General features: G+C 35.7%; 3 protein-coding genes and 1 non-coding gene across 5 annotated transcripts; 2 read left to right on the forward strand and 2 right to left on the reverse strand.

The window, feature by feature from the left end:
• The first annotated feature begins 4,567 nt into the window (after positions 1-4,567).
• TRNAQ-CUG lies at positions 4,568-4,639 on the forward strand. The gene has a single exon. It is a non-coding gene; the product is annotated as a tRNA-Gln (tRNA).
• Positions 4,640-6,878: 2,239 nt separating this feature from the next.
• On the forward strand, positions 6,879-8,942 carry LOC113340302 (RNA polymerase II transcriptional coactivator KELP-like). Its single transcript, XM_026585508.1, has 3 exons — positions 6,879-7,316; positions 7,602-7,707; positions 8,552-8,942. Exons 1-3 carry the CDS (start codon positions 6,984-6,986, stop codon positions 8,644-8,646), a joined length of 534 nt encoding a protein of 177 aa, XP_026441293.1. The 5' UTR covers positions 6,879-6,983; the 3' UTR covers positions 8,647-8,942.
• Positions 8,943-9,490: 548 nt separating this feature from the next.
• LOC113339278 (protein DEFECTIVE IN MERISTEM SILENCING 3-like) lies at positions 9,491-13,357 on the reverse strand. 2 transcript variants are annotated; one of them, XM_026584580.1, is made up of 8 exons: positions 13,212-13,357; positions 12,480-12,806; positions 12,231-12,345; positions 11,707-11,944; positions 11,412-11,603; positions 11,014-11,334; positions 10,578-10,803; positions 9,491-9,983 (listed from the first exon to the last, which is right to left on the reverse strand). In XM_026584580.1, exons 1-8 carry the CDS (start codon positions 13,239-13,241, stop codon positions 9,945-9,947), a joined length of 1,488 nt encoding a protein of 495 aa, XP_026440365.1. In that variant the 5' UTR covers positions 13,242-13,357; the 3' UTR covers positions 9,491-9,944. The 2 variants fall into 2 exon arrangements, with proteins under 2 accessions (XP_026440365.1, XP_026440364.1); XM_026584579.1 differs by having other exon boundaries at positions 9,491-9,986.
• Positions 13,358-20,704: 7,347 nt separating this feature from the next.
• Positions 20,705-21,322, reverse strand: LOC113339543. The gene is made up of 3 exons (XM_026584793.1): positions 21,287-21,322; positions 21,201-21,233; positions 20,705-21,073 (listed from the first exon to the last, which is right to left on the reverse strand). Exons 1-3 carry the CDS (start codon positions 21,320-21,322, stop codon positions 20,705-20,707), a joined length of 438 nt encoding a protein of 145 aa, XP_026440578.1.
• Positions 21,323-23,028: the final 1,706 nt, after the last annotated feature.

The raw sequence follows: 23,028 nt of genomic DNA on the forward strand, positions 1-23,028 counted from the left end.
TGGATGAATAATCTGAATCAGAAGGAAGGAAAAGTGAATAACCTCTGGTATCAAATTCTTTCTTGAGTTTGGTGAATTCTATCTCCATCTTTTTTCCAGCAGGAGCCACTGTAAGAATGGGAATGATGGGTTTATAAGTAAAAACAAAAATCTTGATCAAGATCGAATCAGTTAGATTATGATCAAATCAGTGAAATTGAGATTAGATTATAAGAAAAAGAGGGGAAAACACGGAGAACAATAAAGAAGATGAGGATGAGATGATAGATTGTAAAAAAAATGATGAAGAAAATTGCAGTTACAGGTGAAAAAGAAAGAAGAAGTAAGAAGAAGAAAGAAACAAGAAGAAGAAGAAGGAAGATATATAAGATGATTTACTCTCGTTTCCCGAGGTTTATTTCATTTAATGCGAAGAATAAACGGATAGAAATGAATAGTTATAAGGACGTGTCAGATAATGAGTGGTCAAGAAGACACGCGTAAATTAGGAAAGCTCAGATTCCGGAAGTGTGTCGGCAAGGCAGAATATGAAAAGTTGAACATGTGTGATACTTTAGGATGGAGATTTCTCATATCGCTCACTCTATAAAGAGAACGACATGAGAAGAGGCAAAATGTAGGAGTGAAATATCGCATACACTATGTATGTGAAACAAAGATCATCTAACACAAGCGAAGATCATCGCACATAGCAGAATTGAGATGACATATTTGGTGATGTCAGCACAGTCACGAGTAAATTGTGATGATCTATGTGAAGTGTAAAGTGTGCGAAGTTCAGTGAATGTATATGAGAAAATGTACACGGTGATTCCGAAAATAGGGGATCTATTAGCTGTCATCCACTATGTAAAATCCTATATAAAGGGAAGAGCTATCATGTAATGAGAGAGATCTCAGAGAGTGTGTTAGACAAGAAATTAGGAGAGAGAAAGTTTATTTGGAGAGCAAGTAAAGTCATTGATTATCTTGTATCCAACTTAAGATTCTAATGAGTGAATGAATAATTTTCACCATGATTTCTTAGTGTATCGTTAGATTTTTGTATGGATGTGGTTGTAAGATTTCGTGCAACTACAATGCTGCTACTAGAGCAATAATGAACATCAATGCTGAGTTCTTCAACATCATAAGAGATAGATCGGTTCCAGGGATGGGTGCTTTTTGGCCGAATGCAGATTAAGTAAAGTGTATTCATACATCAGGAGAAGTTTTCTCAGGGTATGATACTCCTACTCTTGTATTATGTTATCTTACAATTTCATTGAAAGATTTCCACGAATTAGAGCTTTAGGTAATACCTCATGGGAATCTTATTTGTCGTCATTTAGTTTTTCAAGACGTAAACATAAACTTTATACTTATTTGGCTTTCGTTAGAGATGATAGAACATTGTTATTTATTTTGAAGTGATTTTTGTTTTAATGTTTCCTAGCATGCTGTAGAGTTGTAGAGTTAGGTTATGACTTTTGTTCAGTTACATGGTAATTCAATCAAATGTCACGTAATGAAGCTTGATTGTTGTTGTTTGTTGTCTGTTGGGGAATAATATTTGATGATGTATACTCAGCCAACCATGGGTTTCTTGCGTACGACTTCGGTTGTCGTTTATTAATTGGAACCAAATGTTGGAGAACTGTATATTGTGTCCTGTATCTGGTTGGAAGTAGTCATGTTTTCTTGCATAAGCATTTTAAAGTCCTGTAAAGTACTCCGTTCATTATCGTTGACCTTGTGGTTTTCTGCTTTAGGTATGACGCTGTTATGGAAAGCTGGCAACTTACATTCAACTGGGGCCAAGGGGTTGCCTTCCAGATCAGGGATGTGAAGACACGCGTATTCACAGACATAGCTTGGGTTACCATGAAAACTTATGTCGACGATCCTAATAGTGGGCCATTCAACGTGACCAATGTTTACGAGTTTCACAAAGGGCAGTGGTACTTGGTTCACCATCACTGCTCTGTGATACTAATTGGCGCGGAGGCTGATCAGCAAAACGTATTTGGATAGGGTTGGTGAAGGAAAACAGAAAACCATGTGAGAAGGAAGACATATAATTCGTTGTTGTCATCTTTTTCTTCTTCTCCTCTCTTTTGAAAAAAAAAAAAAAAAAGTCTACCTACTCGGTGGGTTTCGTTTTCGGATCTTTGACATATACATAACAATATATAGAAATTTTCTGTACCTACTCCTGAGTTTGTTCTTTTTTTCACCCCAATTTGCATCTTTGGAGTAGTCATCTAAAGAAGTTGCAGTTAAAGGTAGATGACTCAAGAGGTGCTTATCTATTTGCACTTTGTCCTGTATTATAAAGTTGATGCAGAAGCAGGTTATGGCTGCCATTTTTCTACAAACTGGACCCTTTTGGCCCCTTTCTGTTACAGGTAGTTGTACAGACTTGAAATTAGGTTGGGAACCACATTCCAAATGAGCAAAAAAGACGATTTTTGGAGAAGCAAATTCTTTTTTTTGTTGGGGGATTGTTTTTCCATTGTTGGGATGGAACTTTTGTCCCTAAGATATATTATGTAGCAAGAATACTAGGCACATAGATTAGAAGACGAGACAATTTAAATGCATATTCATACCAAGTGGTGGATTTCACGTCGTTGAAACCCATGCATGTCGGTGCCGGCATCACCGCATCAAGTAAAGCTCTCAATTATAGGAAACAAACTAGATAAAATCCCTTGAGTTAGCTGTCTTAAAAGATCTCGTGTCTGTTAATTCTAAAATTTTCAATAAGTATAGTATTAGTATAAGATATGCAGCAAGAGAAGAAAAATAAGCATATATTACTCATGTTTCAAAATAATAGGCAGGATGTTTATGTGCCTTTTGTTTCAAAATATTAGGCAGGTTTATATGCAAATTCTTGGAAGACCATGATATCAGGATTAGCGTGGAATTCCATTTGATTTGAGCAATCCCAAGATTTATACAATAAAAACTCCATATATTGATAAACTCTATATTATATTAATAAAAAATCATGGTTCCAATTTGGGCTGGTTATAAATAGTGATAAACTCCACATTTTAATATTAATATATTATTCTAGTCTCACCATAAGACCACCATATATTAATATAATAGACATAATCGGAAAATTATAGATCTTGTTACCAAAATTTAAGATAAAGAAAAATATGTATCTATAGTTGTTTAAGAAAAGGATGTAATTTTTTAGATTGTTATCGCATCTTTTGATTTACATATACTTAAGACCTCGTTACTATGTGCAGCTTCTTGTTGAAGCTAAAATATTTTCAACTTGTCAAGCATGTTTAAAATCGAGCATTTTTTTTTTGGTATACCTCCCTATATTAATAAACTCCATATATTAATAATTTTGTAAAGTCCCAAATTTATTAATATATGGAGTTTTTACTATATGTAAGAGCAACTGCAATGGACGAGTAAACCCAAATTTTCAGTCGAGTGGGCTGGCGTAGTGGGACAGACCATCGATCAAAATTTGATCAAAGAGTAAAATCCAGACCAAATTTGGTCTGCGATCAGGACCAAATCCAAATATAGTCGGGCGTTGATATAATCTCCGCTACACATCGGGCGTTGATATAATCTCCGCCATTCATCGGGCGTTGATATAATGTACGCCTGAAACGGGGCGTTGGTAAAGACAACGCGCGAAATGGGGCGTTCATATACTTAACGCCCCACTTTCACAAATTTATGAAACTTACATGGGGCGGGCTTTATACCTCCGCCCCATTTTTTTCTTTTTTTTTTGTTTCTGAAGCGTATACTATACCAACGCCCCACTCGCGCTTTATCTTTACCAACGCGCCATTCGGGCGTTATCTTTACCAACGCCTGATCCCAGGCGTAATGTTTATCAACGCGCGACCAAATATACTCTTTTCCCACTACGCCACATGACGGACTAAACCCAAATTTGGTCTTTTTTTTTAGTCTTTGGTTATACTCGCACCACTGTGGACGCTCTAATGGTATCAGCACATCTATAAATCACGATTGCTAACTGCGGCTACCAATTTACATCACTTCTGAAAACTTTTTTCATTTTTTAATTGGTTAAATGATATTGGAAACTCGCAGAACTGGATTTTGTATGCACATTCGGAAGGCCTGTAATTGGTGATCCTGATGCATCTGAAGAGAAGGCTCCTACGATCGTAAGTAAATGCTGCCATGAAGAACACTGTGAGAAACACTGTGGATATATAGTCGACAGATTTCTTGAAGGTGGTAATGTTATGCGCACAAGTGCTGCCGGTCAGTGCGGCTTTGATGATACGCTCCTTCTATCAGGAAAAATGTGTGCATGTTGCTTTTATAACCAGAAGATGAGGTCGACCGGAATAAGAATTGTTGTTGTTGATTCAAAGTAGTTGTTTTGTGTCTGAAAAATTACACTACTCATTGTGCGGAGATGAGAGAATAAGGAGTGCAATGTGATCGTTTTTATTTCCCTGATGATCTTGTTATGTTTTGTTTCAATGTAATTTTCAAATAAAGATGGACTGCAACATTGTAACTTATGGATATTTATAAATGAAGTTGGCAATCACCAACATTCGGTTCTATGGTCTAGCGGTTAGGACATCAGACTCTGAATCTGGTAACCCGAGTTCAATTCTCGGTAGAACCTTACCTTTTTTCCTGTTTTTTTGATTTTTTTTTTCTACCAAACCAAAATCACCCTTCAAATTTTGTATAATTTGGCACCGCCATCATATTACCCCGTCAGCAATACCGTAATTCAAGCATGGAATAGAATGATTTAAACTTGGCTTAGCTAATTATTACATTAAGAACAATGTAAAGTTCAAGCATGGGAAAAGAAATTTAAACACAAACACGATTCAACTGTTTTATAAGAAAATTATTACGATGTTTAAAAAGAAAAACTCAATTTCAAAACATATTATAGACTACAGTAAACTACTTCACACAGTTTGGCTAACGCCATACGCAGTCCTCCGCATCTGAATGTAGAAGTTTAATGTATCTCAGGTCATTATGACTTTGCTCATAAAAAATTAAACAAACAAAAAAAAAGCTACTCTATCTAGTCACCATTTTTTTCTTTTTAGGAAATACCGAAGTCTATATATGACGACCTAGTATTGCATAATTCTACATCCAATATTATTGAAGCCGTTTGTGAATATATTGATTTCACATCAGTTTTCATTATCGATTGGTCTTTAATCCAATTTATAAGATTTGACTAGGTTAGATCTATTGAGAAAAGTTCAAAATTATGAAAGTATGCACAGAATTGGACTCCAAAAACTCAGAGTATCCTTCTAATTTCCGTCTCAAGTTCAAATACTATAGTTGTAACAGTGTCTTGACTAATAACATACCAAGTAGATCTTATAGAACCATTTTTTGGGGACCATGGGTTTTTTGAGGGGACCATGATTTGATTAGGCCACCTTCCTTATAATTATAAGGGGTGATCTAAAATGTGGAGATGACTAGTTTACCCTTTTACCTAATTAAAATCATAACTAATCTACAACTTCTTCTTCCTCTATTCTACAATTTTTCTTCTTCTCTTCTTCATCAAATTTTCATCGTTGTCGATTCATTGAATTTTCATCGTCGATTAATCAATCTTTTATAAACAAACCTATCCATAAGTATTTTCCCACAAACCCATTACTTCTAATTCGTTTTTTATTGAAATTTTGAGCCGTAGTCATCAAAATATGTTGAATTTGGAGGTTACAGTAGTAAGTTCGGTTAGGATAATTTTGAAAAAAACCCTAGTTTTACAACCGAACTTTTAAAAATGAAGCACACTTCGGTTAAGAATTATTTTTTTCCTAACCGAACACCTGAGTTCGGTTGAGTTGCAAAAATAATCTCAAAACCGAACTCTTCTCTATATAGCAAAATGTTGAGTTCGGTTTAATCGCAAAAAAAAAAAAAAAACCCTAACCGAACTTTACTCTGAAGACATATATAATGAGTTCGGTTAACTCGCAAAACCGAACTCTTCTCTATATAGCCAAATGTTGAGTTCGGTTAAAACGTAAAAAAAAAAAACAATTCCTAACCGAACTTTACTCTGAAAACCTATATAATGAGTTCGGTTAACTCGCAATTTTTTCTGCTAACCGAACGTAGAGTTCGGCGATGTTTTATAAACGTTGCGATCATGCCGAACTTATAACTTTTAAGTGCATGGAAAAACTAAGGGTTTGGCTGAATGACTTGTTCGTAGAGATTTTGCAAACTTACAGAACTCCGTTGTTTAAAGTTCGGTTACAACGTGGTCGAGTCGACTGAACCGAACAAAACTATGTAAACTCAAGCATAGTAGTTCGGTTACATTTGATTTTTCATCAGCTAGCCGAACAAACAAAAACTCCATTAAAGCTCTGGTTCGGTTGCCTGTGATTTTGGATTTATTAACCGAACTGCATTGAAAATTCGGTTACATGTTCTTCATATAATATAACCGAACGTTATTGACCTGGTTGAAATTTTTTTGTTACAATTTTGAGTTTGAAGATATTTTAGGCCATTTATAGCAACATTCACTAAGTTACAAGCATACTTCGGTACCCAGAGGATGTTTTTTCTCCTTATTCACCCATCTCAAAATAATTTTTTTCTCCATTTTCTTCTTCTTCTTCTATCACTCAATAATTCTACTTTTTAAAAAAAAAATCTATTAATTTAACATTAATTAATGATTAATCACACTAAGTAATCATTATACAAAAATAATCAGGAGAGTAATCTTGGTATTAGGATAAATATTTAGATAAGGGATGACCTAGAATTACTTCTAATGTTTTACACAAAAAATAAAAAACCAAAAAAAAAAGCACCGTTCATCTTATATTACATCATCAAATCTTACAAAAGAAACCCAAACCCTAGATAAAACAACAACAAACCATAAAAATTGCCTTAAAAAGGGTTCCTTTTGCTCAATCTCCGTCAATTTCATAAACCCTAGTTTGTTACCAAAAATGGAAGAAGAAAACAACAAAGATGAAATCAAGAAGACAGTGACAGAGATACTGAAAACTTCAGACATAAATGTAATGACTGAATCCAAAATCAGAAAATTAGCTGGAGAAAAACTTGGGTTTGATTTATCAGGTAAACAAGAGAAGAAATTTATTAGGGAAATTGTTAATGAATTTCTCGTTCAGAAAGAAGAAGAAGTTCAAGAAAAAGGAAAACAACAAGTAGAAGATGAAGAAGAAAAGGAGGAAGAAGAAGAAGAAGAGAAGGAGAAGAAAAGACCAAGGGTTTCTGCTAAAGAATATGAAGATAATGGTGATCTTATTATTTGCCAGGTAAAATCTCTCAAAACCCTTGATTTTAATTTTGATTTTAACTTAATGCATCAAAGATAGGTGGTGGTGGTGGTGGGCGGTGGTGGTTCTGGGGGTGGTGATTGGTGAGGGTGGTGGATTGTGGTGGGGTGATGGTGGATGGTAGTGGGAGTGGTGGTGGGTGTGTGGGTGGTGGTGATTGGTGGATTGTGGTGGGTGGTGGTGGGTGATGGTGGTTGAGCTATGTTGAAACTTGGAAACACAATTTGGTGTTAATTTAATTGGTGTTTTTGTTTTTTTTTGCAGCTATCGAGTCGAAGGAAGGTGACAATTCAAGAGTTTAAAGGGAAGGCGTTGGTGTCAATAAGGGAATACTATGAAAAAGATGGAAAGGAGCTTCCTTCTACTAAAGGTATGTACATTGGACTGTATAGATGATTAGGGATACAACAGTAACATAGCTCTCGTTCAAATCTTGCATTAGTACGTTCTTTGCTTGAGTTTCGGTTAGTGAACCTCTGCGTGGTAGGTGAATACGGCTAGTTTATGCGATAGACTCCATGTTTGGACTAGTTTTTATTGTTACGAATGAATTATGCAGTGGCTTGTATTTCAGTAATGCAATATGTCCTGCTTACTGTAACTAGTTTGATAAGAATCAGAGATTGGGGATTCTTCTGTGGATATTACTTACCATAGCCTAGATTTTGAATCGCGTCTGGGTACTTTTTCACTGAGTTCTGCGTCCAAGTTACTCAATATGCATATATCCTGCTTATCCATGCAGAGAGATTACAGGTTTTGGGTTCGTACTTTATCAGACCCCTCTGTGCACACCCTGCAGTAATTTAAAATACGAGCAGAAAGAACCAGTAGGTAAAAATAACGAATGCCTTTTGGAAAGACGGAATTTGCAGGTGGATTATGTCATTCTATTGAATAGGGTTTCCTTACTTTAAGTTGAGTTGTGTCTTTGACTGCATCGACTCCCCGTTCTAGAGACGCCCCTTAGATTTTGGTTCCAGTTGAGGGCCCATTTTACACAATCGATTACTTATCATGGTTGTACAAATTCAATGAGGTTAAACTGACTGATGGTGTAAAACGTAAACTACTGTCTACTGGCTTTCTTTGAGCATATCTTATTTCTTCGACTGTTTGTCGTCTCTTTTTTAGTGATGATAAAGGCCTTTATGGGACCTTTAAGGTATCGTGAATGACTCTTACACCTTTGCTGATTTCAATGTTGTGTTCAGGGATAAGCCTAACAGCGGAACAATGGTCTACTTTCAGTAAATCCGTCCCTGGAATTGAGCAAGCCATTAAGAAGATGCAGACAAGGTCTCGGTAAAACAATGCAGACGAGGTTATATTAAATACCATATCCACTCCTGGTCCTTTAATTCGAAACTCAAGCCGGACTTATTTTGTTTAATCAGTTCCAATTTGCACGTGAAGTATAGGCCTAAAATTTTCTGCAACTTTGCAAAGTTTTTGGAATGTTCTCCGGCTGTCGTGTTTTTCCTTTTATTGGGCTGTTGGCCTTTTTGATGTAAAAGGAGTAGTTCTTGTGATATTAGAGTTTGCTGTAAAACTTTCAGGGAACTAGTTGGATTCAATACTTATCATATTTCTGCAGTAAAAAAATGTTGCAAAATTTTACAAAAATGAGTCAGACTATAATTGACCATTGACCAAATTGATCAAAAATTCAAGAATGAAATCAGTATATGGAGACAGTAGCTGGTGGACGCTATCGGGATGTAGTCGATGGCACAAACAGTGCAATTGAAGGTTAAACATGTGCCGAAAATCCACTTCAGGCATCAGGAAGGACTTTTCTCCTGTTGCTGCGCTTTACTTTGTGGTGTGCCCTTCCTTTGCCTGTCAGTGGATTGCCCGTGTTTAACCTCGTTTTGTTCTGATTTTAGAATCGCAATTGCAGCTGACTGGTGCCACTGAAATGCTATGGCCTCCATTTTCTCATCCTCCTCAGCTTCAAAATTCCGCTTACGGATCATCCGTTCAAGAGAATCAACATCTGAATTGCTCGCTCGTATAACCTACAGTATAAAACACTGCAAAAAGTCATGGGGCAGTGCAAATCCAGATTCCATCATTTGGCAGGTTGGTTCCGTGTGGGTTAATCCCGTCTGCTGCTCACTCCGCAGGATACAACGGAGTTATGAATAGAATTGAAATACAAGGGTTACTGCTGTGCAGTATTTCATCAGAAAGAAGTAACAATGTTAATCAGGACAACTCGCACACAAAAAAATCATTAAGGATGAAGAAAAGAAAACAGACAAATGCTAGTAGGCAGAGAATATGACCGAAACTGATACAAAGAAAGGCTACTGCTACATTAAAGTTCTTTCAGTTACACAGGTCACTTGACTGCATGTATTTCCAAGTGACGACATCCATTCATTACTTGCACATGGAAGGTCTGATATATGCAAAACTTTGGAGGGTTGGGGGGAAATTCCACCAACTGTTCTGCACTGCATAAGGCAGTTAACTTCTCAAATGCGTTCTTTCAACTGACACGAAATAAAATTCTTCGTCCATGATAGAAGTTGAGGTGGATTTACAGATCTTTATCAACTCATTGTTAAAAGAGTAAAGTTGATTCAGTTTGTACACGGCTCATCTTGGGGTGCTGCTTCTACTTCCTGACTGGAATTGCTGCTGTCATTTGTAATGAGCCAATAACAGAACGGCAAAGAAATATAAAGATCAGCTTTTCGGTTCATATATCTTAACCACATAAAGAACTGGTAATTGGAGGAAGGTTCCGTTCACATGCTTAAAATAACATTCTCCGTAGCGCTCGAACAGTGAAAGACCGAATTGCTGATTTTAGGAGACGATTATGTGTATGTCAAGGAGGACATTCTCACCAAAACTCAGTCCATTCTAGAATTTGGAACTTTGATTACGATAATCTACTTGTTTGACTACAACCATTATTCCCATGCATAAGATGGGATTACAAGTTTCATAATGAGCTGAATTTTGGTGAACATGTTTCACTCAAGGGGTAGATCATCGTCTACAAAAAATCAGCCACCGAGTCTTTCACTATATGAGCTGCATGGAGAATGTCATTTATGCATGAAAATAGAACCTCCCTCACTAAAATTAATTTGGGGTCACACTGTTAACGTTTAAAAAGATATGGCCTAAAAAACCACTTTCTAGCCGACCCGACAAAGAGGGAACAAAAACAGTTTCATTTCTACAATTAAAAAAGTTAAAGAGGGGATCGAAATGCCATACCTGAGTTATGCGGGATGAGCTTTCAGCAAGATTCTTAACAAATTCTTGCCGTTTAGATTCAAAACTTTGTTTCACGTGGATCAATAACTGTTGTTCTCTTTGAACATCCTCCAAAATCCTTTCCTTCTCCCATTTCTTCAGTTTCAACTTTTCTTCAGTATCCAAGTAGTTTAAAGCCATTTTCTTCGTTGGAGAAGTAAGCGGGAATCTAACCTCCATGTCTTTCCTGGAATCAGATTGAAAATGGTTTAGTTAACAACAGAACCCAAAATGCCCAAAATGCCTTTCAGTCTAAAATCTCAACCACGAACTAAAAAAAGCAAACTCAAGGAATATACGGAATACAACTACCCCAAAAACACCAAACCAAAACAGATTCTGGCCATATCGATAAAAATATTTTCTTTATTTGTCGTTAAATGTACTTGATGCGTACCTATCACCAAGGACCAACATTCCAGCACTCCTAACCATCCCACCATCCAGAGACATGGCTCCATCACATATAAAAGGAAGGGCAAGTAACATTTCTGCTCGAGTTCTATACACTTGGAGGCGAGAGAAAAGGCTATAGAATAAGGTCTCTCGAAGACCATGACCACTGGCTGTTACATAGGACAAGTATGAATGGTCCAAATTGATCATATTTACAGCAAAGCCAAGAAATCCAGGTGGACACTCCCCATTTGGTAATCTTGGTTTCATAAGAGCAAGCTTCCGTTGTGGGTCATCAGAAACTATATCACCGACATAGGGTCTGTACAAGCAAAGAAAAAACATTTTTAGGGCGGCTCTCAGATGTATTTGCGCAGGATGTGAAAGTAACAAACTTGCCTTAAACCTTCAAGACAGATGACTTCAAATCTTCCATCCACGGGTTTTGCAATCGATGCTCCAAGACCATGTATACCAGAACCCTTACTGATTTTTCCTTCCTTTTCATATAATTCGATAGATTTGACACCCTCGTAGGTCATGCATACAATTGCCATTATCTTTTCTAACCCTAAGAACTCCGATAAAAGTCTGCGCATAGAAAGTTACAAAGAGAAAGTATCATATCGAGACCAACTGAGGTGTAATCGAGGTGGTATTGTTCTATGACCCAGTATAAGATAACAACTATTACCTGCTAAGGTTATCATCATCCACATGGCCGAGAGTAGCTACAATACCCAGCACATCCTTGGTTAAGGGTAGATTTGATGCCTGCGTTGCATGGTGAGTTTTCAGCTGACATATTACACCAGCCGCAGACTTCTCCTGCTTCAATATCTGCTGAACCGTGTTTTCCTCAGTCTGAATGTGGGTTGAGTCGTCATTTCCTGCGGTACCATCATTCTCAGACTGATGCTTCCCAAGAGTAACTGCAGAAACACCAGAACATGAGAAAAAAGTAAACGATGGATATATTTAGCTGCAACTCGAACATGATAGGGACATAATATGATCTTGTGATCAGAACAAAGAATATGCGATAGAAATTCAGATCATCCTATCAATTGGTCAACTCCCCTCAGTAACTAAACATCAGCGAGGCTGGTTTGTGCTATATTTTCATCAGTTCTCACACCAAATTAAACAACTCTAGCTTCTGTGAACTACCTGAACTAATTATACGATAACACGTATGAGCGTTAAATTAAAAGATACCTTGTAAATCAAGAATGGATTCATCTACATTGTCTGTCTCTTTCTTAAGGAATCTCAGATTCTCCTCGTGAGCTTTGATTTTAAGCCCTATCTTCGCCAGTTCATCTTGTAATCTCTGCCATCATCAGTAAGTTCATCAATTCACAAAGTCAAAAAACGACTTACAGATATTGAACGGGAATGTATCCGGCCACCATAACCACCAAACTAACAAGTCAGACTAAATTGCATTCATAAGGAGCTAGCTACCTTAGTAATGTCCACGACAGTTCCCGGGTTACTGAAATTTCCATTTTGCATGTGAGCTCCTCCAGCTCCAGGACTTGCATTTTGCATATAAGCAGCTCCTCCAACACCGAGACTTGCATTTTGCATAAAAGCAGCTCCTCCAACTCCAGGACTCGCATTGTGCATTAGAACTCCTCCAACTCCAGGAGTCACATTCTGCATAAATGCAGCTCCTGCAACTCCAGGACTTGCATTTTGCATATAAACTCCTCCACCAGGACTCACACTGTTATTGAAATCCATCGACGACGGGTCTTGAACTTGTAATGGTGTTACGTTAACATGAATCTACACAATACAAAAAACAAAATCACCATTCAAACACCCATTACACCAATATTATCGAAAACCCCGAAAAATCTCATCTAATCACAAAAACTTGACAAACTCCAAAAACCGAAATCAGAAAACACACACCCACACCATTTTGATTGAAATGCAGTACAGAATCATCACTCCCTAACCCCACATTCCCAAATTGAGTAAATAAAAACCAATCTAAATGTACCAAATCAAGATCAACAATGACTAAAACCACCAAAACAAACATTTATGAGTGATTTAAACAAGAAATTCAGACATGCAAGTAGAATTCATGATAAACCCTAGAATTTTTTTAAAAAAGCAATTAACAATTCAATTAAAATTGAAAGAGAATGAGGGGATTGGTATCAAGGGTTTAAGGAAACGAACCGGATGATGGTGAAGATTAGGTGTATACATGGTTGAACAACCTCCCAAGAATCGATTCGACTCAGTGAGTCGAGTCGAGTAGATTCTGACTGAAGAAGACGAAGTGATTTTCTCTCTCCCGTGCGCAGTCAGTCAGTTCGGTTAAGTCTTCATATGACTTTTTGTTAAAGCAGAAAAATGGATTTATAATTTTTCTAGAAGATGGGAGGAGGACCCACCAATAAGGGTTAGTTATGGTGGGCGAGTGTCGAACAGTTGAGTTGGTCAGACACTTGGTAGTTGTACCAAAGTATGGGTTCGAATCCGGCTAATTGGGCTCGTAGGTGGTAGATTTCTTCTTATATCCTTTCGGATTTTATTTTTCTTCTTTTGATGAAAATGGTGTTTTTTTTATAAGTGGATACCAGTTTTACTAAGTGTTGATATCGTTTCATATAGGACAAAAAAATCTCATCCATCCTGCCCGTTGGATCGATGAAATGGTATCAACACTTAGTAGGACTGGTATCCCCTTTATAAATCGTGTTCTTTTGGATCATTTTCCTTGAAAATGTGACTGTTGTCTGAAAGTGGTATTGGTATTCTCTTGGAAAATACGATTGCAGTCCGGTGGTAAAAAAGTACAGAAATGTGAAACGTATACAGACAATTCTTTAAGAGGATATTTCGATACACCTTACCATAGTGTTTGGTTCACCGAAAACCGATCAATACGATTATAGGGGATCAGATGAATTATCTTAACCGAACATGATGTATTTTCGAGGAATTGAATTACTTCAAATTTGTTGTCTTAAATTACACCCCTCAGGGTGGGGAATGGAAACGAATACCTAGGAATTGAGGAGGAATTCTCATGAATTGACAAATTTTCTATCCCATATAAATTTTTACCAATTATAAGAAATATGTTTTCATTTTTGGTACTCGTTTTCTCTTTTGTAACCAAAACCCCTCAATCCTTAGACCAAGCACTATGGTGCCCCATTTTCTTTGCCTATCCCTCATTTGTAGGGAAAAATTCAAATTAGCAACCACTATGGTCTCCCATATCCATACAGAAGTACGAAAATCCTTTCCCTTCCCTACTAGGTGGATCACCTCTGATCCGGGTAGTAGGCAAGAGAAATGAGACGGAAACTGAGTTTTCGTCAAAATTTCTGCTTTACGGACACTCAGTTTTCGTAGCATTTACACGGAAAATCAGTTCCTGTATTTGGTTTTTTTAGTTTTACCCTAAAGCTTTCTTTTTTTCTTTACTAAATCTATTTTTTAACCTATTATATCTCTTTTTATTACTCTAATATCTTTCTTTACCTAAACAAATATATTCCAACGAAAAAAAAATCGTAAAAAAAAAGGTAGCACTATTCACACGGAAACTGAGTTTCCGTATCATGTAGGAAAGGGATAAAAGGGCACCATAGTGGAGCTGCCTTGTGACCCGTGTCCCTTTCCTTTATTTGAGGGATAGGGAAGGGAGGTCCTGCACCATAGTGCTTGGCCTTAGTCTCGCTGTTATCAAACTCTCTATTTTTCTATCTATCTAGATTCTCTTTCGCTCCAAAAAAAATTAAAATGCATCACCTAGTTTAGTGTGGAAGTCCTTAAAAGTCATTTTATGCTGTATATTCTCATTCTTTGAATTGTTCCCTGAAAAACCTGAGAACACTCAAATTTTGCTTAAGAAATTAATTTCTTGTAATTCAATTAATTTTTCTAGATTCCCCTGTAATCCGATTAATGATTTTTTGGATTAGGGAATCCAAAAATACCTTAAAGAGTAGTTTTTTGACTTTTAAAAGAAAAATGTCAAGGAAATCTCTTCTGAAGTTTTTAAGGAAATATCTCTTTGGGCTAGCATATCAAACTCCAAACATGAACACAGAAGAGGAGAACGTTTAGGTTTAATAGCAAGTAGAATATGAAAGGGAGTTTCGATTGTGAACCAGGAGTTCTGGTATGGGTAAATATTGAGAGACCCTTATTCATGGAGCTTCTGGTTAAAGTGGAGTTTTTTCCAGTTCGAGAGATCACTTTTACTTATCATAACCTACCATCAAAATTTTGCTTTCATTGTTGTCGCTTAGGTCACAAAATTTCCAACTGTGATATTCGCCAAAACCGTCCCTTAGAAGATATTTACGATATTTCAATGCCCTCCCCTGGTCCTTCTGATGATATCTTCTGGTTAGATGGTACTCCCATCATATATGGAACCCTCTAATGCTCCACCTTTTCCCTTTGAGCGTAATTATGAGTTATTAGGGCTGGTAACTTATGATGAAGATATGCCGGAAGCCACAAACTCTATCCTGGGAAAAAGAATCTATCATTTGAATTTGCTGGAAAACTTTATTCTGATCCATGGTGAAGATTCTGAATCCGGTGAGTCTGGTAACTCAGAAACCAGAAGGGTTCTAAATTCAATGGTTCCAATTGAGAATGTAATGGAACAAGATAGGGAGCTGGAACCAGTTCAAATTAACCCCGATTTTGGGACGGAACCAGTTTTAGTGAATAGGAGATTATCATTTTCTTCTCCTCCTTTCGAGGATGCCCTAGAAAACCTTACATATCCAATCTCTACGGAATCAACTGCTTCCTCAATTTTTGCTTCGCTTGATATTTCAGTTCATCATTCTAAAACTACATTGCATACAACATCTGCATCAGCTATTGATCATCCTAAATCTGCATTCAAGTTATCAATTCCATATTTTCAATCATCCTCATCTTCTGAAAGCCTAAGAATCTTGGTTTCAGATTCAGATAATCTGTTAAACATTGATCAATATGGCTCAAATTTTAAAGAATCGAATCAAGCTGCAGATACCCATTCTCCAGTTCTCTTCCTTCTTGAGTCCCCAGCTGTGCAAAATGTCGAAATTCAGGTACCTTTTAAAAACCTAATTTATCTTTTTACATTTTGCTCTGTTAAATTACATTGCTAGTTTTCTTATTTTCTTTACTGCTTCAGAAATTAACTGCTTTACTGCTTGTTGCTCTGTTACGTTAATGCTCTGTGTGCTCAACTATTAAGAATACTAGTTAGGTTCTGTCTAAGATGAAAATCATAGCCTGATAATTGTTCATACATTGCATGCTTGTTTGTTACAGCTTAAAATTTGACTGTTTGTTCTTACTGGTACTTTGATTTGATTACTTTTGTTACAATTCTAGTGTAGTCTGTTATTTCACTTGACTCCTCTTAGTCTAATTTTAGAATCTATAATACTTCCTGACTTAGACGTTTCTTGCAACTATGAAAATAATTTCCTGAAATGTGCAAGGATGTGGTATTCCTTTCACACAAAACCACCTAAATCAACTGATATCTAGAGATAAACCAGAGATCATGTTCATTTCTGAAAATATATCCCAAAAACATCTAGTTAAAAGATTGCTTAAGGATTATCCTAATTCTTATATAGTTAACCCAATAGGTCTAGCAGGTGGACTTGCCCTGGCTTGGGTAGATGGCTTTTCTTTTGAAATAGTCCACTGGAATATCAATACGATAAATGTCTTAGCCCAAACTAACTCTGAATCTAAAAAGTGGTTACTTACCTTCTTTTATGGGCGCCCATATCCCCACAATTGAAAGATAGTTTGGGATTTTCTAACAGAAATATCTGCTCAAGTAGAAAAGAACTCAATGCCTTGGGTTTTATTAGGAGATATTAACATGATCTTTAGTCAAGAGGAAAAAATGGTGGATTACCGTTCAAAAAGTCTGACTGTAGCTATTATCAAAATATCTTAAACAATGCTAGTTTACTAGATATAGGATTTAAAGGTTATGAATTTACTTGGAATAATCACAGAGAAGGCGTGGAGAATATTCAAGAAAGATTGGATAGAGCTGTTGCTAATGTAGATTGGAGCTCCTAATTCCCTAACTCTGAACTTTCTCACTTAGTGGCAGCAGGGTCAGATCATTGTCCAATTGCCTTAAACCTAGACACAAAATTTGCTAAAATAGAGTATACCTTTAAGTTTTATGACACTTGTCAAAAGGATCATTCTTGTGTCCAAACAATAAAATACTCATGGAACCATTGTATTAGAGACTCTCCTCATGACACATTATCTCTGAAGCTTAAATCCCTTCAGTCCAATCTAGATTATTGGAAGAAAAACATTTTTGGTTTACCTTCTAAACAGATCAAGAAAGTCTTATCCCAAATAGATTTGTTAAACTCCTTTATTCATGTTCATAAGAAAGAAGAAAAGATTAAGGAAAAACTATCCCAACTAGAACAACTATATGCTACTCAAGAAGCAATATCTAAACAACAATTTAGGGATAATATGGTTCAACTAAGGGAAAAGAACACTAAACTTTTCCGTACTAAAACTATGAAAAGAAGAAAATGAAAAAATATAGAATGCATTAGAAAAAGTAATAATGATTTAAACTTTAAAAGACCCGAAATCCAAGAGGCTTTGCTTGAATATCATTCTAACTTATTCTCTAATTCTTCTCATCCTCCACTACCAACACCCAACATTTTTTCTAGTATTTCCCCTTGCATTTCTCTAGATGACAATACTCTCCTTAATGATGTTCCTTCCTGTGATGAAATTTGGTATGTGGTTAAAAAAATTAAACCAAATAAATCAGGAGGACCAAATGGCTTCCCAGCTAGCTTCTTCAAGCTAAATTTGGAAACAGTTGGAGAACAGGTCACTTCCTCTATACAACATTTCTTCTCTAGTGGCTCTTTGCACCCTGATTTCAATAAAACATTTCTTTTCCTTATTCCTAAGAGTAGATATCCAAAAGATCCTAGTGGATTCAGACCAATAGGTTTGTGTAATACTATTTATAAAATTATAACTAAAATTTTGGCCAATAAGATAAAACCTTTGCTTAATAAATTTATGTCCCCATTTCAAGCAGACAAATGTCTGACAATGTTATTATTGCTCAAGAAATCATCCATTCTTTTAAGAAAAAGAAACTGAAGCATACTGGAATGGGGATTAAAATCGATATGTCCAAGGCTTTTGATAGAGTTGATTGGAACTTCCTTATCAATGCTATGAAAGCATTTGTTTTTGATGCTTGTTTCTGCAACTTAATTCTTCAATGTTAACAGTCTTGTTAAACGGTTGCCCTGGTAACTATTTTAAGCCTACTAGAGGTCTTAGACAAGGAGATCCTCTTTATCCTTATCTTTTTATTATTTTTATGAAAATATTCTCGAGGCTTCTTCTTTCTTGTGAAGAGGAGAAACTAATTCATAGAGTGCAAATCACTCCAAAAAATATCCCTATCTCTCATCTGTTTTTTGCATATGATTGCCTGCTCTTCATTAGAGCTGATCTTAAGGAGAGTCATAATATCCTTTCTCTTATCGAATCTTTTGGTAAAGCATCAGGACAAATGATAAACTTTGAAAAATATGGAGTGTTCTTCAGTAAAAAAGTTCAACCTAAACACCAGAGAATGATTAGTAAACTCCTTAAGATAAAGAAAATTGACCCAAAAGACACATACCTAGGAACACCCTTTTTCATTAGTAGAGCCAAGATACAACTTTTTGATTCAATAGTGGAAAAGATGGAACAAAAAATCCAAAGATGGATGGGAAACACTCTGTCACAGGCTAGTAAAATGGTCTTAAATAAAGCAAACCTTAGCTAGTATGGCAAGTTTTCAAATGAGTTGCCTAAGAAGATTACTAAGAAAATAGATGCATTGCAGAGGGACTTCTGGTGGGGAAAAGAGACTAATTACAAAGGATACAATCCTAAATCTTATTCTTGTTTATGTAAACCTTTGAAAAAGGGGGGATTAGGATTTAGAAATGCAAGCAAATTTAATTTAGCAATGATTACTAAGTTAGCTTGGAGATTATTGATTGAACCAAAAGCCTTGTGGGTGTCACAACTAAAACCTAGATACTTTAGACATATATCAGTCTTTAGAGCTAAAACTCCTTCTAATAGCTCTTGGATCTGGAAGTGCATAAGTTAAGGAATTGAGTTAGTGGAACAAAATAGTATATGGGAAATAGGAGATGGACATAGTGTGAATATCTGGGAGGATAACTGGATACCAAATTCAGATCACAACCTTGGTAGATTTAAGACTAACTCAAACTCTAAGTTGACTCTTGTGAAAGACCTTATGGTGTCTGGTTCATTGGAATGGAATACCAGGATCATTGCTGAACTATTCCCAGCTGATATAGCTAGGAAAATTTGTAACATTAGAATTGCCAGGGGTAAGTCTGATACCATAATATGGTTACCAACAAAATCTGGAACTTTTACTGTTAAGTCCATGTACAATAAACCCAATAATAAAACTGTGAATCATTATAATTTAGGACAACCAGTCTCATTTTGGAAAAAGTTATGGAACTTAAAAGTGTCTGAGAGAATAAAAAAATTTGCTTGGAAATGTTTACACAATGCACTTTCCACAAACTTGAAGTTATCCAAATATATGGAGGATGTAAGTCCAAAATGCTCATTTCGATGTAATGAAGCTGAATCTATAGAACATCTTCTGATTTTTCGTCCTTCTGCTAAACCTGTTTGGGCTACAAAGACAAGCCCTGCTGAGCCTTGTTCTGATAGTATTACAACCTTTATAGACATTTGTAAAGATTGGATGGGGAAAAACAAACCAAACCTTTTTTATAGAATTAGTATTGACAAAAGCTTGGTTTATATGGAAGGAAAGATGCAACAAAGTTTTTGAAAAGACTTAGCAATCCAGTGCAACAAAGAAGCCAAAACTTATAGACATGTCATGAATTAGAGGAATATACCTCCTTCTTGTATTAACTATGCTCTATAAGTAGATAAATCAAATGCTAGGATGGAAACTATCATCACTACATTTGATGGCTCTACTCACCAGGATGTAAGGGTTACTAACTCCTAAATTTAGTCTTCTGAATGCACTTTCTTACAACAAAAACAAAAAGCAAAATGTCAGAAATTAGGTTGAGAGAATTGTTCATAAGTGTAATTCATTCAAATCATTTTTCTAGAAAATGTGATTGCAGTCGTACCAGAATACTTTATAAAAGGGTGCTTTGGTATACCTTAAAGAGTAATCTTTGGACTTCCAAAAGAAGAATTTAACAGGGGTGTATTGGATCCTGATTTATTTGGATTTATATGGATATAAGCTTTACCTGAATCTGGTGGATATGTATGGTTTTTTAATGAATCTTTCAGATTCTTAAGGATATATATTTTCAGATGATAATGGATTATAACTTGGATTAATTTAGATTTATAAAGATTGAAATAAATTTCTAACACCAAATATCTTAAGAAAAATGAGCAATTAATAATTAAGAAAAGTTCAACATACCCAAATAAATAAATAAAATAAAATAAAATCCTTATTACTCTTAATTAATTATAATTTAAAGTTCATCCATGTAAGTAAAATTACCTCATGATTCATTGTTATTTCCTTCACCAGTTTCATCTTTCCACATTTCAGCAGCTATAGTTGATCGTCATTTATTTGCATCTGCACGCTGACGTTGTTGACTTTGAATAGTTGGATCCAAATCTTCATCATCATCATCATCCGAAGACGAAGAATCATCATCCTCTTCAGGTGGAAATTCATCTGATCGACATTCTTTTCGAAGAAAATTATGCATCCCAACACAAGCTAATACAATATGTGCTTGTGTCTCATATGGAAATGGAGGTGCCGATTTAAAGATAGTGAAACGAGATTTAAATATACCAAATATTCGTTCAACTACATTTCTTAATGAAGCATGGCGAAGATTGAACAACTCATTGGCAGTTTCAGGATGACGACCTTCGTTTACTCTTTGCAACCTCTTGTTGTTCTTCCCCCATATCAGACATTTCTAGTTACGTATTTTCAAGTACATACATATTGGGTACAGTAAGGTTAGAGGTTCAAGCAAAACGTGTCTTATGATTGTTAAATAACGTTAGCACTATAAATATAAAAATTAATCTAAAAAACAATACATTTTCACGTAATAAAAAATCTGTCTCTTGTTCCTGAAACAAAAACAAATAAACAAAAAGCTCATCAAAATAATGGCGACGAATACCCGATCAATCACAGTAGCAAATGGGTTTGTTGCCATCGTATCAGAATCACTTGCAAAAGTGATGATCATCTTGTACATACATCACATCAGTAATTAAAGAAATAAGAAAAATCATTTTCCATAATAACTTCTTTTAACAAGTTAGTAGAATGACAATGGAATAAATAATAAACTGATAATCAAACAGGAAAAAAAATGATATTGAATTTGAGAAATACATACGTCTTTGTACCTTGTCTTGCTTATTAGGGAGATGGAGGATCCATTTTGTTTACGGTGATGAAGAAAAAACACTCGCATATATATATATATATATCAATATATGACTACCGTGAGTATCCATGAAAATCTCATGGTCTTGGTCGAGATTGGTAGAGGATAATTTTATATATATTTTGCCTAAACGTATCCTAGAAAATCCTAATATATCTTGAATTATTTACAATCCAAAGATATCTGATCCTAATCGAATACCTAAGATATTTAGAGAATCTAAAATAATCCTAATTGAATACCTAGGATATTTAAGGAATCTGAAATAATCCTAATTGAATACCTCGGAGTTTTGAGGATATTTAGTTATCCAAATAAATCCGGATCCAATACACCCCTGTAAAATTAGGTTGAGACTCTAGAAGTAAGAAGTGTTTTATAAAACAAAAAATTTACTTCTGACTTTTGGATCAGATTTCTATTTTAGTATATCCACACACTCTTTTAAAGGAGATGCTTCGCCTTAAATTTATTTAAATTTTTTCGACGCGAAATCATTATCTTAACCGAGTCTCAAATTTAATTATTGATAATGAACGGTTGATTTTTTACATATAATAGGCACAATAAAATTCATTTTTTTCAGCGGAAAAATTGAATGTATTTTGAAATCGCATTTTCAATCATGTCGGTGATCGAATTTTATTTTTATCGTTTGACCTCTTTTTTCCAACTCTTTCACCTAGATGAAGTTTTTTTGAACATCACAAAATAAGACTCTTACAAATTTTTGGTAATTCCTACTCCCCACTTCCCAAGACTTGCAAAAATCTACTTAGGTTAAATCCTATGGGCTAGATTGAGCTGCTAGATTGGCCAAAAAGTGTTGCAAATCAAAAAATAAGTGTGGAAAAAAAGTTAACACTTGTACATGCTACTTCTCTCCTAGCATTTGCTCGCAGTTCAACTAGCAGCTAGTTTCAAAAGCTGAATCGTTCACCGCTCAAAAAGTAACCAAAACGCTGAACCATTCAGTGCTGAGAGAAAATTTTCTGATCTAACGGCTGAGATTTAAAAGCGCTGAACCAAACAGCGCTCAGCGCTAGATGGTGGGCTCGCTGACGTGGTTTTCTAATCTAGCTGCTAAATTAGCCATCTCATAGGACTTAGGAAGTTGTCCTAGATGACGTGGATGGCCAATCTAGCAGCTAGATATCTAGTCCATAGGACTTAGCCTTAATATGTCTATCGGATTTGGTGGTGTTCAAAAAAAATCAATATATGCAAAAAAAAAAAAATCTTTATGGACCCAGGCTAGGAAACAAACAATATTAAAACAACCATTCACGTGTTTTCTTGTTGAATACCGTGGAACCCACTTCTCCCGATGGGTTCATCATCACTATGGATTGCGGTAATATTGTTTTAGAGGTTTTTTTTTTGTTTTCCGTCTAAAACTACCTCGCGTTTTTAGGGGCCACTCAAAAGGATTTAGGGGCCAACAATAAAACCAAAAAGGTCACCCAAAG

Source organism: Papaver somniferum, unplaced genomic scaffold (assembly GCF_003573695.1).
Source record: "Papaver somniferum cultivar HN1 unplaced genomic scaffold, ASM357369v1 unplaced-scaffold_21, whole genome shotgun sequence".
Classification (NCBI taxonomy): domain Eukaryota; kingdom Viridiplantae; phylum Streptophyta; class Magnoliopsida; order Ranunculales; family Papaveraceae; genus Papaver; species Papaver somniferum.

Coding starts and splice junctions, on each gene's coding strand:
- LOC113340302 (XM_026585508.1), top strand. CDS start 6,984: ATGGAAGAAGAAAACAACAAAGATGAAATCAAGAAGACAGTGACAGAG. Junction 7,317..7,601: donor GTGATCTTATTATTTGCCAG/GTAAAATCTCTC, acceptor TTTTTTTTGCAG/CTATCGAGTCGAAGGAAGGT. Junction 7,708..8,551: donor GGAGCTTCCTTCTACTAAAG/GTATGTACATTG, acceptor TGTTGTGTTCAG/GGATAAGCCTAACAGCGGAA.
- LOC113339278 (XM_026584579.1), bottom strand. CDS start 13,241: ATGTATACACCTAATCTTCACCATCATCCG. Junction 12,807..13,211: donor CTAATCTTCACCATCATCCG/GTTCGTTTCCTT, acceptor TGTATTGTGTAG/ATTCATGTTAACGTAACACC. Junction 11,335..11,411: donor ATCTGTCTTGAAGGTTTAAG/GCAAGTTTGTTA, acceptor TTGCTTGTACAG/ACCCTATGTCGGTGATATAG.
- LOC113339543 (XM_026584793.1), bottom strand. CDS start 21,322: ATGGCAACAAACCCATTTGCTACTGTGATTGATCGG. Junction 21,234..21,286: donor TTGCTACTGTGATTGATCGG/GTATTCGTCGCC, acceptor TTTTTGTTTCAG/GAACAAGAGACAGATTTTTT. Junction 21,074..21,200: donor ATTTTTTATTACGTGAAAAT/GTATTGTTTTTT, acceptor ATACGTAACTAG/AAATGTCTGATATGGGGGAA.